Source organism: Meleagris gallopavo, chromosome 27 (assembly GCF_905368555.1).
Source record: "Meleagris gallopavo chromosome 27, MGAL_WU_HG_1.1, whole genome shotgun sequence".
NCBI lineage: Eukaryota > Metazoa > Chordata > Aves > Galliformes > Phasianidae > Meleagris > Meleagris gallopavo.
This window is the reverse complement of record NC_139430.1, coordinates 1,440,197-1,453,623: the sequence shown is the minus strand read 5'-3', so window position 1 is coordinate 1,453,623 and position 13,427 is coordinate 1,440,197. Positions and strand designations below refer to the sequence as shown.

At 44.3% G+C, this 13,427-nt stretch overlaps 2 protein-coding genes across 3 annotated transcripts; one reads left to right on the top strand and one right to left on the bottom strand.

The window, feature by feature from the left end:
- Positions 1-1,883: 1,883 nt before the first annotated feature.
- On the bottom strand, positions 1,884-2,591 carry LOC109365198 (uncharacterized). Of its 2 annotated transcripts, XM_085209916.1 has the most exons (2): positions 2,183-2,591; positions 1,884-2,137 (listed from the first exon to the last, which is right to left on the bottom strand). In XM_085209916.1, exons 1-2 carry the CDS (start codon positions 2,589-2,591, stop codon positions 1,884-1,886), a joined length of 663 nt encoding a protein of 220 aa, XP_085066042.1. The 2 variants fall into 2 exon arrangements, with proteins under 2 accessions (XP_085066042.1, XP_085066041.1); XM_085209915.1 differs by having other exon boundaries at positions 1,884-2,591.
- A 3,140-nt stretch (positions 2,592-5,731) lies between these two features.
- On the top strand, positions 5,732-6,403 carry LOC146542699 (uncharacterized). The gene has a single exon (XM_085209917.1). It carries the CDS (start codon positions 5,732-5,734, stop codon positions 6,401-6,403), a length of 672 nt encoding a protein of 223 aa, XP_085066043.1.
- Positions 6,404-13,427: the final 7,024 nt, after the last annotated feature.

Genomic DNA, 13,427 nt, shown 5'->3' with positions numbered 1-13,427 from the left:
CACCGCCCTCCTATTTGTTCCTTCCACAGCTCCCAAAGCCCCAGCAATAGGCCCACTCTGCCATATCTATTCCTCACAACACCACCGTTTTAAGGGGAATGCCTGCAGCCCCTGCCCCTTGCCCCCCTACAGCAGGAAGCTCTGGGACACTTGTTGGCCCTGGTAAACCTATCCTCACAACTCTTTTGTCTGGCAGAAACCATACTTACTTGGAGTATTCAAATTCAATGTCGTCGTTGATTTTTTCTAATATGTTTTCTCTTCCTTTCTGCATATTTGTCTGTAATTCCTCTTTCATCAGTTTCTTTCTTAAAGTGGCCTTTATTACTTGTTGTATATCTATTAATATTTAATTAACTGATTAATTAAGGTAGTCTCCATTTTTTCTTTTTATTTTTCTTCAGCTTTGTATTGCACACTGTATTTATCTCTGCTTGAGTTTTATACTGTCTTTTACAAGCATAGAAATTATACGCTTCTCTCATCGTTCTTACTGTCACTCTCTTTGTTTCCTGTATTATGCTTTATTTCATTTTTATTATTATTAAATCTCTTCTGTGTTAATTTTTTTGCCTTCTTTTCCTTTCTCATCCACAACCTTCTTATGTTGTCTCTTCTTTTTACTTTATATTTTATTGAACAAAATACTTTGCCACGTACAATTTTCTCTCTATCCTTTCAGTTACATTCCTTTATTCTATATTCTCCCTTAATAAACACTTCATCACTCGTTTCATGTTTTATGAGTTGCTTTAAGACACTAATATATTTCCAGACTGCTGTCTGTCCTTTAAAGTGCAGGAGTCATAACCTGTTTTTAAAACATCACCTGTCAACTCTTTAAATCTCACTCCTGTAAAATTCACCTTAATGACTTTCCTGGTTGCTAGAAAATCTATAGAGACACTGGAAAGAATGGGCAGTTTTTATTGCAGGCTCCAGGTTATTACTGAAGATGTCTGCAGATGTATTGGGAAAGGGGTAGACTACCTGGATGAGACGAAAGGAAAAGCAGGGCAGGGACAGGGTTGACCAGACCCAGCGGCTACAAACCTGGCTCTGATTAGAGGAGTGATAAGCCTCCCTGTTCAGCCCATGCTATTACTCACCACTTAGACATGTGCATTGCATTATAACAAAACAGTTCACTTGCATAAATCATTAGTCACTACTTCTAAACTGCTTTGATATCCTTTGTTCCTGACAAGCTTGAGAAAAGCTGCAGTAACTGTTTGTTACCACGGGAACCCCCAAAAGCCATTTTACAATTAGAAGAGCATTAACGTGATAGTGTTATTAAGCTCAGGTAGAACTAGGAAATGGAGAGAGGAAATGGAGATCTTTGGTGTGGGAAGGGTTTGTTGATTAGACAAAGAGTAATGACAAGCAACTTGTTCTGATTGTAGACATAGTGGTAAACTTAGGCAAGGACATCGTATTTAGAGACTGGATGACATACAGATCGCAGTAATTCACCTTTTGTGACTGGATTACCACAGGAGGCCAAGGGACAAAGGAAAAGCATTGAGGCTCACATGCAGCACCACAGGGCTTTATTGGGACACAAGAACATAGCAGGCAGTTACAGAAACTCAAGGTGATCCAAGGGGAAATGGACAATGCAGGGACTGTGCTGAGGCTACAATGCCCTGCTCAGGACCCAGACAACAGTGGAGGAGGCAGGAAGATGCAGGGAACACCAAAGCTGCAGCCAGGGCACATGGTAGCACAGGTGAGTGGGGCACGGGGCACATAGCATCCTCCTGTCCCCACGCTGGGGCAGCTGATGGGTGCTGCCGGTCCCCTCGGCTCCTGCTCCATGTCCACCTGCTGCAGTCCGTGCTTCAGGGCTGGCTCTGGCTCTGGACATCATGGCAATGGCTTTAGAATGCTCCGCAGCTCCCGCGGCGGGATCTGCCCCACCGCTGGGCACCAGGGAGGGAATAGCCAGCACCGCAGGAAGAGAGGCCAGAGCTGTAGGACCTGCCACAACTGCCAAAGCCACTGGAGCCATACTGGCCCCCATAGCCCAGGGAGCCCCCGTAGCTCATGTCATCCCCATAACCCAGGCAGCTCCCATAGCCCTGAGATCCTTCATAGCCCCCCAAACCAAAGGAACCACCATAGCCCCGGGATCCTCCATAGCCCCCCAAACCAAAGGAGCTCCTGTAGCCCTGGGAACTCCCATAGCCCCGGGAACCCCCCAAGCCAAAGGAGCTCCCATAGCCCCGGGATCCTCCATAGACTCCCAGACCAAAGGAGCCCCCATAGCCCAGGGAACCCCCCAAGCCAAAGGAGCTCCCATAGTCCCGGGATCCTCCATAGCCTCCCAGACCAAAGGAACCCCCAGAGCCCAGGGAGCTTTGGGAGCTGAAGGAGCCCCCCATTCCGGCTGGGCCTGACGATCCCACAATGCTCTCCTGAGGAAAAGAAGTGAGCACGGGGCCGGGGACTGTCACCACCACCGGTGGAGGCAAGATCACTGCTCTGGAGTCGGGGCACTGCTGCACACATGGCTCATTGTAGCTCTCGGCAATCGGCTGAGGGCAGCTCACCCCGTAGGGTCTGCAGGACTCCATGCAGCTAGACATCCTTCTTGGGGGTGGTTGTGAGTCTGCAACGCACAGCATAAAGTGGATTTAATTCTAGATGGTGGTGCTTGCTTTATGCTTAATGGATGTCATCACTTCCCAAAATTATTCTTCTTCTAAAGCAAACCTACATCTAGTCATGTCAACCACATCCTAGATTCTGCTTACTGTCAGGAAACCCTAAATGCCATATTTAGATTCAGAGATGCAATGTCACATGCAGTGAACCTTACACATAATATCACTGCTTTTGCTTCAATCATAACTAATCTAATTTATATGACCAGCTTAAACAGACTGTATTTTGGTAGTCCATTAAGTTATGAAAAGAAATGTTGAATAGATCCAGACGTTCCCATAGTAGCACTCAACTTCCAAACGGGAATATTTGCTGTTCAACAAGGAGGTAGATACAATGCTCTATCTGACATTTCTACATTTCATCTTGCATGTAGCTACCAGCTAACATGCTTGGGAAATTGATAGTCAATATGGCATCAAAATCTCCCAATTTTGTTCTAGGACCTTGAACTCTTGCAGATCTCCAGCTTCCCATTCTATAGTATCACGTACAATTTAGCATTAATAGAAAAAAAAAGCTCGACAAGGATAGAAGTTGAGTTGAATAGGACTTACCCTGTTCACCAAGGAGAACGAGCAGGAGAAGTTGATAGAGAGGTCTGGAGTGGAGTGAGCTTTTATACATTTCTCCAACTGCTCACAGGATATGAAACACCCTCCATGCTCCAGGTCTTACACAGTCACAAAACAAGCCTGATACTGAGGGATTTAATTTTGCTTGCTTTGCACTGCCACTCCCCAGCTTTAAAAACAGGTATGAGACAATGTCAGTGGGCATTAGATTGATGACTGATGGCATCTTTCAGTCACTTAGTGCCCAGCACCAGCACTGGGGCATCTGCTATTTAATTGCACTTCAAGATTTCAGTGATGTAACTTGACTACTGTATGGTCAAAATCTTGTGCAAGAACAATAATTTAGAGATGTTGGGATGATGTGCTTTGTTTCATTCTCTACAATTTTGTGCATAAGAGAGGGAGTCATCTAGGAGTGAACATGAGATCTGAGACAATGAGAGCAGAGATTTTAGGACATCTTTTAGCCTCTTTATTTCACAGCCTTCTTCAGCCTTATTCAGGTCACCTTTAAGAGGGGCTCTTGAGTTTTCCATAGAATTTAAGGCATTAGACATTTCAGACATATTACAAAAATGCAGGATCATAGAATCATAGAATCATAGAATGGCTTGGGATGGAAGGGACCTCAAGGATGATCAAGCTACAACCACCGTGTCACAGGCAGGGCTACCCCCACATTTAATACCAGACCAGGCCGACCAGGGTCCCATCCAACATGGCCTTGAACATCTCCAGGTATGGACAGGATATCCACAACATCTCTGTGCAGCTGTTCCAGCACCTCACCACTCTCACAGTAAAGAACTTCCTCTAACATCCAACTTCAATCTTCCCTCCTTCAACTTCAAACCATTTCCCCTTGTTCTGCCATTATCTACCCTGGTCAAGAGTTGACTCTCCTGTTTGTAGGCTCCCTTTTGGTACTGAAAGGATGCAATGAGGTCACCCTGCAGCCTTCTCTTCTCCAGGATGAGGTGAAGCTACTACGCAGCATCCATAGCATGAACCCATCATAATCTCCCAAAATATAATAATGTTTAATAAATAAAGTGCATGACATTGTAAATGAAAATCAAACTCTTATCCAACTTAAAAATCATGGCCTGATGTGGGAAGCAAAATGAGTGACATCACTTGGCGTATTTTGGAATGAAGCTGTTTCATAACAAGGGAACTTCTAAATCCTGCTCTTCCTCATTTCATATCATAATAACAGAAATTGCAAGCATTAAGTATTAATGAGTGCTTGTGGAGCAGCTTAAAGTCATTATCTTACAGGTGCCTCTCATTATTATCAGTGAATTCTGATGACACTTCAAAGGCACAGCTATTTAACAATTTAGGGATAATTAATAGCCCATCTTTTGAAATATCGTTAAATTAGAAAACAACAGACTTGCAAATAATTGTATGATGCCACATAATGATTCAATTAATGAAATAATATTGGGAGAGATACGTTATAATTTCTGACTTTTTCTCAAGCAATCTGTACTTCTGGGAGGGAGAAAAAATAGGAAAATTAGGATTGCTTTAAAACGTGTTTCTAAAATAACTTCTAGGACATGTAAGGACGTGTAAGGAATCTAGGAATCAGTAAAGAATTTTTCATACAGAGGGTGGTGAAGCACTGGAACACGTCGCTCAAGAAGGATGTGGATGCCCCATCCCTGGAGGCATTCAAGGCCAAGCTGGATGTGGCTCTGGGCATTCTGGTCTGGTGGTTGGAGATTCTGCACATAGCAGGGGGCTTGAACTTAGATGATTATGGTCCTTTTCAACCTAGGCCATTCTGTGAGATGATTCTATGACTTTTCTGCTTCTCTGGAGGAATTCCACTCAACCAGCCCTCTGTTAATCCTCCAATCACATGGAGTAACCTTCACCTACTTCTTGCACGTGGCACCATGTGGGCATCCTGCTGTGTATGTATCCTGAACTTGACCATGGGACTGATATGACACACAGTTCTTGCTCTGATTTCCAGTGGGTGACTGCACTGCACCCTTTGGCTGTAAGTTCCGTAAGTCCTCTAATATTAAAATTGCAGGTAACCAATTGTCATCATTATTGTATCACACACCCAGGATAAGTTCTTGGGAGGGACATTGCTGACATGGCAGTATGAAAGCTCCCACCATCGTGTCTGTTTTGTAACAAATTAGGACCAGAGGTACAAAGGGTGACTTAAAGACATCGTCCTGGGAAGCATATAAAAGCTCGTGCCTTCTGCAGCCCTTCTATCCACTTCTCTTGCCTCATTCCCTGAATTGAACAAGGTAAGTGTGGCTTCGCTGTCTTTCTACTATGATTAGCATTTGCTTTAGCAAAGCTTTTATCATGGATGTGATCCCTGCATGGGTAATTGCAGACTTAAAAACTTTGGCTCATCTCATCCCAGTGCAGCTTTAATACTTCTCCATTTACCTTAAACCTGCGTCATACTGTGCGTTGCAGACTAACAACCACCCCCAAGAAGGATGTCTAGCTGCATGGAGTCCTGCAGACCCTACGGGGTGAGCTGCCCTCAGCCGATTGCCGAGAGCTACAATGAGCCATGTGTGCAGCAGTGCCCCGACTCCAGAGCAGTGATCTTGCCTCCACCGGTGGTGGTGACAGTCCCTGGCCCCGTGCTCACTTCTTTTCCTCAGGAGAGCATTGTGGGATCGTCAGGCCCAGCCGGAATGGGGGGCTCCTTCAGCTCCCAAAGCTCCCTGGGCTCTGGGGGTTCCTTTGGTCTGGGAGGCTATGGAGGATCCCGGGGCTATGGGAGCTCCTTTGGCTTGGGGGGTTCCCGGGGCTATGGGAGTTCCCTGGGCTATGGGGGCTCCTTTGGTTTGGGAGGCTATGGAGGATCCCGGGGCTACGGGAGCTCCTTTGGTTTGGGGGGCTATGGAGGATCCTGGGGCTATGGCGGTTCCTTTGGTTTGGGGGGCTATGGAGGATCTCAGGGCTATGGGAGCTGCCTGGGTTATGGGGATGACATGAGCTACGGGGGCTCCCTGGGCTATGGGGGCCAGTATGGCTCCAGTGGCTTTGGCAGTTGTGGCAGGTCCTACAGCTCTGGCCTCTCTTCCTGCGGTGCTGGCTATTCCCTCCCTGGTGCCCAGCGGTGGGGCAGATCCCGCCGCGGGAGCTGCGGAGCGTTCTAAAAGCCATTGCCATGACGTCCAGAGCCAGAGCCAGCCCTGAAGCACGGACTGCAGCAGGTGGACATGGAGCAGGAGCTGATGGGACCAGCAGCACCCATCAGCTGCCCCAGCGTGGGGACAGGAGGATGCTATGTGCCCCGTGCCCCACTCACCTGTGCTACCATGTGCCCTGGCTGCAGCTTTGGTGTTCCCTGCATCTTCCTGCCTCCTCCACTGTTGTCTGGGTCCTGAGCAGGGCACTGTAGCCTCAGCACAGTCCCTGCATTGTCCATTTCCCCTTGGATCACCTTGAGTTTCTGTAACTGCCTGCTATGTTCTTGTGTCCCAATAAAGCCCTGTGGTGCTGCATGTGAACCTCTCTTCTTTTCCTTTCTCCTCAGCCTCCTGTGGGAGCAGCACTCCCTGGTGTGCAGGGTTAAGTGATCACAGCATCTGTACCGTTCCATGTCCTTTCAGTCTGTAGAATGGGAGTTCAACTGAAATCCTTTAGGCATGCACAGTGCTAATGAATATTTGTTTGGCAATGCACAAGTCATTATCTTCCCCAGGATTTAGAATGGGAAGTGTAATCGTTATTGCTCTGAAGATTTCCTGTCGCCTCAAAGGCCCCCTAATCACCATGTAATTTAGAAACTCACCACCCCCTAATTACAGCATTCCTATGCACACATAGGAAGAATCATACTATTCTCCCTCTAATTTTCCTTTATCTAATATTTTTATTATTAGTTATGGATATTTTTTTACTGCAAATTGCTCTTCATAGTGTGAAAGATGAGTCAGAACAATAATATCAGAGATTGCTGAGGATTTATGAGGTCCACAAAAGAGCAGGAGATGAAAGGTCATGCTGCTTGCAAGACAGGATTGGTTTTCCCCACTGTCTGTTAGCTAGGAATGAATATTCAATATTGTACTGAAAGAAATGTGGTTAGGGAAAACACCCCATCAGAAAAAAGGGAGTTTTAATCATTACTTATGTTTTAAATGTCCTTGCTATCTGGTATGGTCTGATTCATATGAAGATCTACTTGGCACTGACAACTTGTCACACTGACAAATTTCTTCCAGAGAGAGATATAAAGAAGAGAGAAAAAAACAACAGAGGAGTGTGTTGTTTATGATGCATCATGAGTTTAATGAGCAAGAAGTAGAACAACAGGTAAAAAAATGAACAGCATAAGAAAGCAATAGTTTTCAATGTGGATTAAACTAATCTCCTAATTCAAGGCAATGCTTTACAGCAGGACAGCCAACTCCTAGTGCAACTATATGTTACATTTTTCACCTCAGAGAAAGGCATTGGATCAGAAATGCCAAGCTACTGCAGTCCCATGAGCTCAGAGCAAAGCTGAGGGTGGTCAGCAAGCATAGGGCTGTGGTCACAAACTCAGTCCTGCATCTGGATCAAGCTTTCAAGCTTCTGGTTGTTATTTCATCTGTGCTTTCTGCATGAGGCTTAGCATGGCCCACAGCTCCCACGGCGCTTGTATCGGCGGTAGGACCTCCCGTAAAGGCCCCCCAGACCCGAATAGCTGAGGATCCCAAGTCCTGAGGAGCTGCCAGAGGAGATGGGGACCCCCGCTGCACTGAGAACATCCCCCACAGCTGCAGAGGCTGAGGATCCCACAGTGGTGCTCTGGGGGAAGGAGCTGAGGATGGGTCCTGGCAGGGTCACCATCACAGGAGAGGGCTGGATGATGTAGGTGGAGTCCTGGCACTGGCGCACACAGGGCTCAGTGCAGCTGTTGGCCAATGGGGTTGGGCCACAGGAGGTGGGAGCACACAGGTCATAGCAGGACATTTCTCTGGGCTGGAGGTAAATCTAAAACACAGAGAAGGCGGTAAGAAAGAAGTTGTAATTACAATCACATGACTGAGCTCCTGAGACAGTGGAGAGTACCAGAAACTCACTAAAGACTGTGGGAAACAAGATGCATTCTTAGGTTGAAAGAAGACCATAGTGAGACCCAAATTCCTGTGCCCTACAGAAGAGATCATAAGGGGCACCTCCACATATCCAGAGCAGTCTGGGAGCTCATTTCTCTCAACACACTTCAAGATGCCTGGTATCTGTAGGAGGTAGGAAGAGGGGACATCTTTATGATCCTCTTGTCCTGGAAAGCCAGGAGATTCTTCACAACCACTTCTACTTTCTCAGTTATTTCTGTACGCAGATTTTAATGTCTTGGACTAGAATGCACCAGTGACTCACTGAAAAATGAATGTGAAGTCTTGTCCCCAGCAAATACAACGCCTCAAAGCTGCTCTTCCCTACAGAAAGTTGCTCTCAGCTCCCCTCCACGCAAGGATCATAGAATCATAGAATGACTTGGATTGGAAGGGACCTCAAGGATGATCAAGGTCCAACAGCCCTGCCACAGGCAGGACCACCAACCTCCATACCTAATACTAGAACAGGCTCCCCAGGGTCCCATCCAATGTGGCCTTGAACACCTCCAGGGATGGGACATCCACAACCTCTGTGGGCTGCTGTTCCAGCACCTCACCACTCTCACAGTAAAGAACTTCCCCTAACATCCAGCCTAAATCTTCCCTCCTTCAACTTCAAACCATTTCCCTTTGTCCTGCCATTATCTACCCTGGTCAAGAGTTGACTCCCCTCCTGTTTGTAGGCTCCCTTTAGGTACTGAAAGGGGTGAAGAGGATAAACTTTATACAGCTATGAACAAGCCAATGCACAAAAATAAAATAACACAAATGCAACAATTCAAAACAGAGAAAGGCAGTGGATTCAGACTTACCCTTTCACCGAGGAGAATAAAAGAGAAAAAGTGGATGGCAGTGACTTCCACAGCGCTGGTTTTTATACTGTGTCCCGAGTGTCTGAGGACCTGAGATGTACTTTGTGCATGAAGCCACTTACCAGCCAATTGCTAAAGATGTCTTGTATGCAAACCATTCCTAGCTGATGATGCACTTCTTCTTCACTGTTGCCTTGTTTTAATTTCATAAAGTATGTGTTCCACTATAGAAGTTTCTTTTATCTTAAAACCTTCTGAGCTCTGTTAATTCCTGGCCAGATGAACTGATTCACCTCAGCTACTAAGGAAGAAATTTTGCATCCTAAACATGATCTGTGCAGCATACATCATTTGACACAGATGAATATGTTTATCAGGAAAGATGCATGGGATAATCACCCCATGAACCCACTCCTTCCACTTCATGAAGTCTATAAGTCACTGAGACATCCGTAGCTACAACTCTGAACCAAACTGATTTTCACTCCAGCAGCTGCACAAAGAAGATAATATCCATTATCCAGAAGATAATGTTTCTACAGAAAGCACTTGGCAGTGCTGACTGCACTTTGCCAGACTCAAAGGTACTTCCTGGGAAACAGCTGATCCAAGGGAAAATGTTGTTTTACTTCCTTGACTCAGGATGAAAGAGCATCAGCAGTTTGACCTGTTCATTTAATATTAAACTGTTGCATTTCCATGAAGGGATTTGAGACGCTGGTCTTCAATTTGGAGACTGTCAAAGTCCTTCATCTCGGGATTTGGCAATTTGAGCTTTATTCCTATGTCAGACTCCAGGAAAAACAATTCAGGTCAAATTGAGGGTGCGTGTGGGTTTTTGGTGCTAAAAGTTCTGCACAGCTTAACTTTGCAATAATTAAAGTTGCCATTTTTACATTTGCTGGTATAGTATTTTCTTCCCTTATTGTGTCTTGCACTATTATACAAAATTATACTCCAAATTAATGGTCGCTACCTACAGAAGTGTATAATATTCTTTCTTCTTCCCTTGAAAGCAAATAACTTTGTCTTCATTTTGCATGCTCTTAAAGAACATTGCAATTTGCAACATTTCAATTTCTTTTTCAAAGACAATTTCTAGATTAAAAAGTAATTGCATACAATGTATAAGAAGACTTTAAGGCAGAGGTTGGTGCTGTAATCTCTCCACTCCAGAGACATGTAAATTGTGTCTAAACTGTGAGTATCTCCATCAGAATCTCCTGGGAAATAAATGCTGATTGCACAGTTTTGAAGAACAAAGGTCTTCAGCATTCACAACAGATTACCATCAATGGCTCAGACATGCAAATAGTGTATTAGCAGAAAATTTGAAGGCGTGCTGCATCATTTGAACACTAGCAGTGTTTGAAATTTGTGACAAGTATGGATGGTGATTTTCCCAAACTACAGCACATTCTGTGACTTCAGAAGTTAGAGTCAGTCCATCTCTTTCTTGACCTTTGAAGAGCTATTTGCCTCAAAAACCCATGCTTCAAAACGTCATTCCAACTATCAGTCACTGGATGTCCATAATTGTGTGATAACATTACCCATACTGTCCCCATTAATGACATTACTGCCTGCAGCTCCTCTATCCCTTGAGTTTTTGTCCAATACAATGTTAAAATACACATTCCTTGGTAACAACTATCTAGTGATCATTATTGAAGCAAGTATTTCTGAAAAACAAGCTCATCAAAAGGTATGGGGATGATGAAAGAGTCACAGATTCTCTCCTGATGGTGATCATGTGTCAAATGTGCCTCTCTGGTTCAATCTTCTCATCCCAGGAGCTGAAGACTTTGGGATATTTCTCAGTGGAATATTACAAAGCAAATCTAAACTTCACTGTCACTGATCAGGGATGAAATTATGCACTATGGTCTTCAATTAAAATTTCTTGCTGCAAAATTGAATGCCATGAAGCAGTGTGACCAAAATGCTGAAGAGCAGACAAAATTCCAAACCAAACTGAATTTTTGACTCATCCACTTCTCAAGAAAGTGGAGTTGGTGTAGTGGAGCCAGGGATACTCAAAGGATACAAACCATAAAGATGAGAGACACCACAGATTGTGGTTTTCATCTACAGCAGGATAAGTCCAGGCAATAAACATAAGCAGTAAACAGAACAATTTCACTGGTGGGAACACAGCCATATGCAAAAAGGAAGAATAATAAATTAATTTAAAGTTAAGGCAGGACTGGTTAGTAAAAGTGCAAGAACACCCCGGGTCCTTCAGGGAGCCTCAGAAACCAATGGAAGCTTTGCCTTTAAGAACCATTCTACGTCTTATCCCTGTAAGCACAGAGATACTGTAATTTTTGCCTTTAGTTTCACAGAGTTTGGTATCAAAATACAACTTCTCTGACTGTGATAGCAAAGACAGTGTCCTGCTTCCTTCTATGGGAAGAAATCCTTCCAGTTGTTCTGTGGCAGACCAACAGACACGGGTTTATAAATCTAGGAGGAATGACTGTGTTTTGTTCAGAGCACAAAAGATGATTACATCAATCCCAGTCTAATGTGGGATGACATTTCTAATGTGGTAACAGTTTCAGAAGCAGCTTGTATTACCTAGAAGGTTTCTCTGTAACACTAAGATCCAGCTCACATTCTGCAGCAGAGAATAACACTTTTCAAATGTTGGGATTGAGCCAAATTTTTGCTTCATAAATTTTATTTCAAAGATGGAAGTTTGAAACAAGGAAACAAGCGGATAATGCACACTCAAGGATTTTTATTTCTTAAAGGAATGAGCATTGTAGCAGACCATTCTGAATACACAGAGATCCCAACCTTGGAAAGACTCCATGTGAACATGTGCATGTGTCGGTCCCTCTGCACTGGGGGTCAATGAGATGAAAGTATAACAGAGAACTGCAAGGGATTATAGCTGTAGAAGAATGTATTTTGGGGAGAAGAAATGATATTGCTTTTCCACTTGGATATGTCGAAGTTACTTTAACTACAGTGCCTCAGCCACTTGGATATAGAGCAACCATAACTCCTCTATGGGGTTTGGATAGGCAGATTGACCTGTATAAGAGAAGTCACTTTGCTGCAACTACAGATGAAGGGTAACTACTCTGGGATGTGTCCAGTTTGATCAAGCAATTGCTCCAGCTGAGAGAGCAAAAAATGAAATCATATTGCACACTTAATTCCCACCAAACTTCTGCTGTATTATAATATCAAACTGCTCAATTTCCATTCTCCTCTGTTGTTAATTAAGAAAACCTGCTCCTTGGAATTATAGATTCTTTCATGGGACTGATGAATCTCCTTTAATTTAGCTCCAGTAATGACTGTAGTCAATATAACTTTGTCAACATCTTTCTCTGGCCTTAATTACAGTTCAGCATCAGAATGCATAGACAGACTCCAAACAAGAGATTTATTTCACAGATGCATAGGGAAACAGGACACTGAATCATCCTGAGCCTTCAGGTAGAACTTTTCAGGCTCTGTCCAAAGACCACATTTATTACAACTCAGACAGCCATGCTGGAACAAAGCAAAGCCAGACATTTTCCAGATTTACAAGGCACAACACACAGCAATACCTAAAGTCACAACCAGAAAGAGCTGGAACTTCCAATCCTTTCATTGATTTCTTCCAGACGTGTTTCCCAGGCCAGCAAACATCAGTGGCCAATTCCTTTGTAAGAACATCGCATCACCTCTCCTCCCTCACCTCCAACACTTCCTGTGATCTGCAGGAGGCTCTGGATTGCTCAGAGGGTTACACCATCCCACCTTCCCCCTTAGCAAGCTCAGATGCTCCCAAGGACAGCAATAAGCACTCCTTTATCTTAAAGGTCCCCTCATTATTCTCACTGGTAGAGCAAAGAACGTCACTATCTTCTTCCAGGTTGGTGAGCAAGTGGAGAACAGTTAAGTGGAAGTGGATCTTCAGAAGAAGATTTATCCCATTTATTTCCAGTGTTCCTCATCCCTGTAGACTTTCCTGCTGTATCTCTATCCCTCTGCCCGCTTTTCTGTGTACATCTTCTTATTTATTATGACTACAGAAGGATAAGGAGAAATACGATCTCCTTCATGGGCTTCTCCCTGAAATTGTACTTGGCCACATAGCACTGAATGGGAACTCTCCCCTTTTCTCAAGCAAGCCCGTTCCTCCTTTCTCGTTCCTCTTCAAGAAATTCCATATCAAAACTAACAATGTTTCATAGAAGAGTGATATCAAAATATTTAAAAGGCTTGTCTGCACCTCCATGGTGCAATAGATAGAG

Excerpts from the sequence above, each read along its gene's own strand:
- LOC109365198 (XM_085209915.1), bottom strand. The coding sequence starts at position 2,591 with ATGTCTAGCTGCATGGAGTCCTGCAGACCCTACGGGGTGAGCTGCCCT.
- LOC146542699 (XM_085209917.1), top strand. The coding sequence starts at position 5,732 with ATGTCTAGCTGCATGGAGTCCTGCAGACCCTACGGGGTGAGCTGCCCT.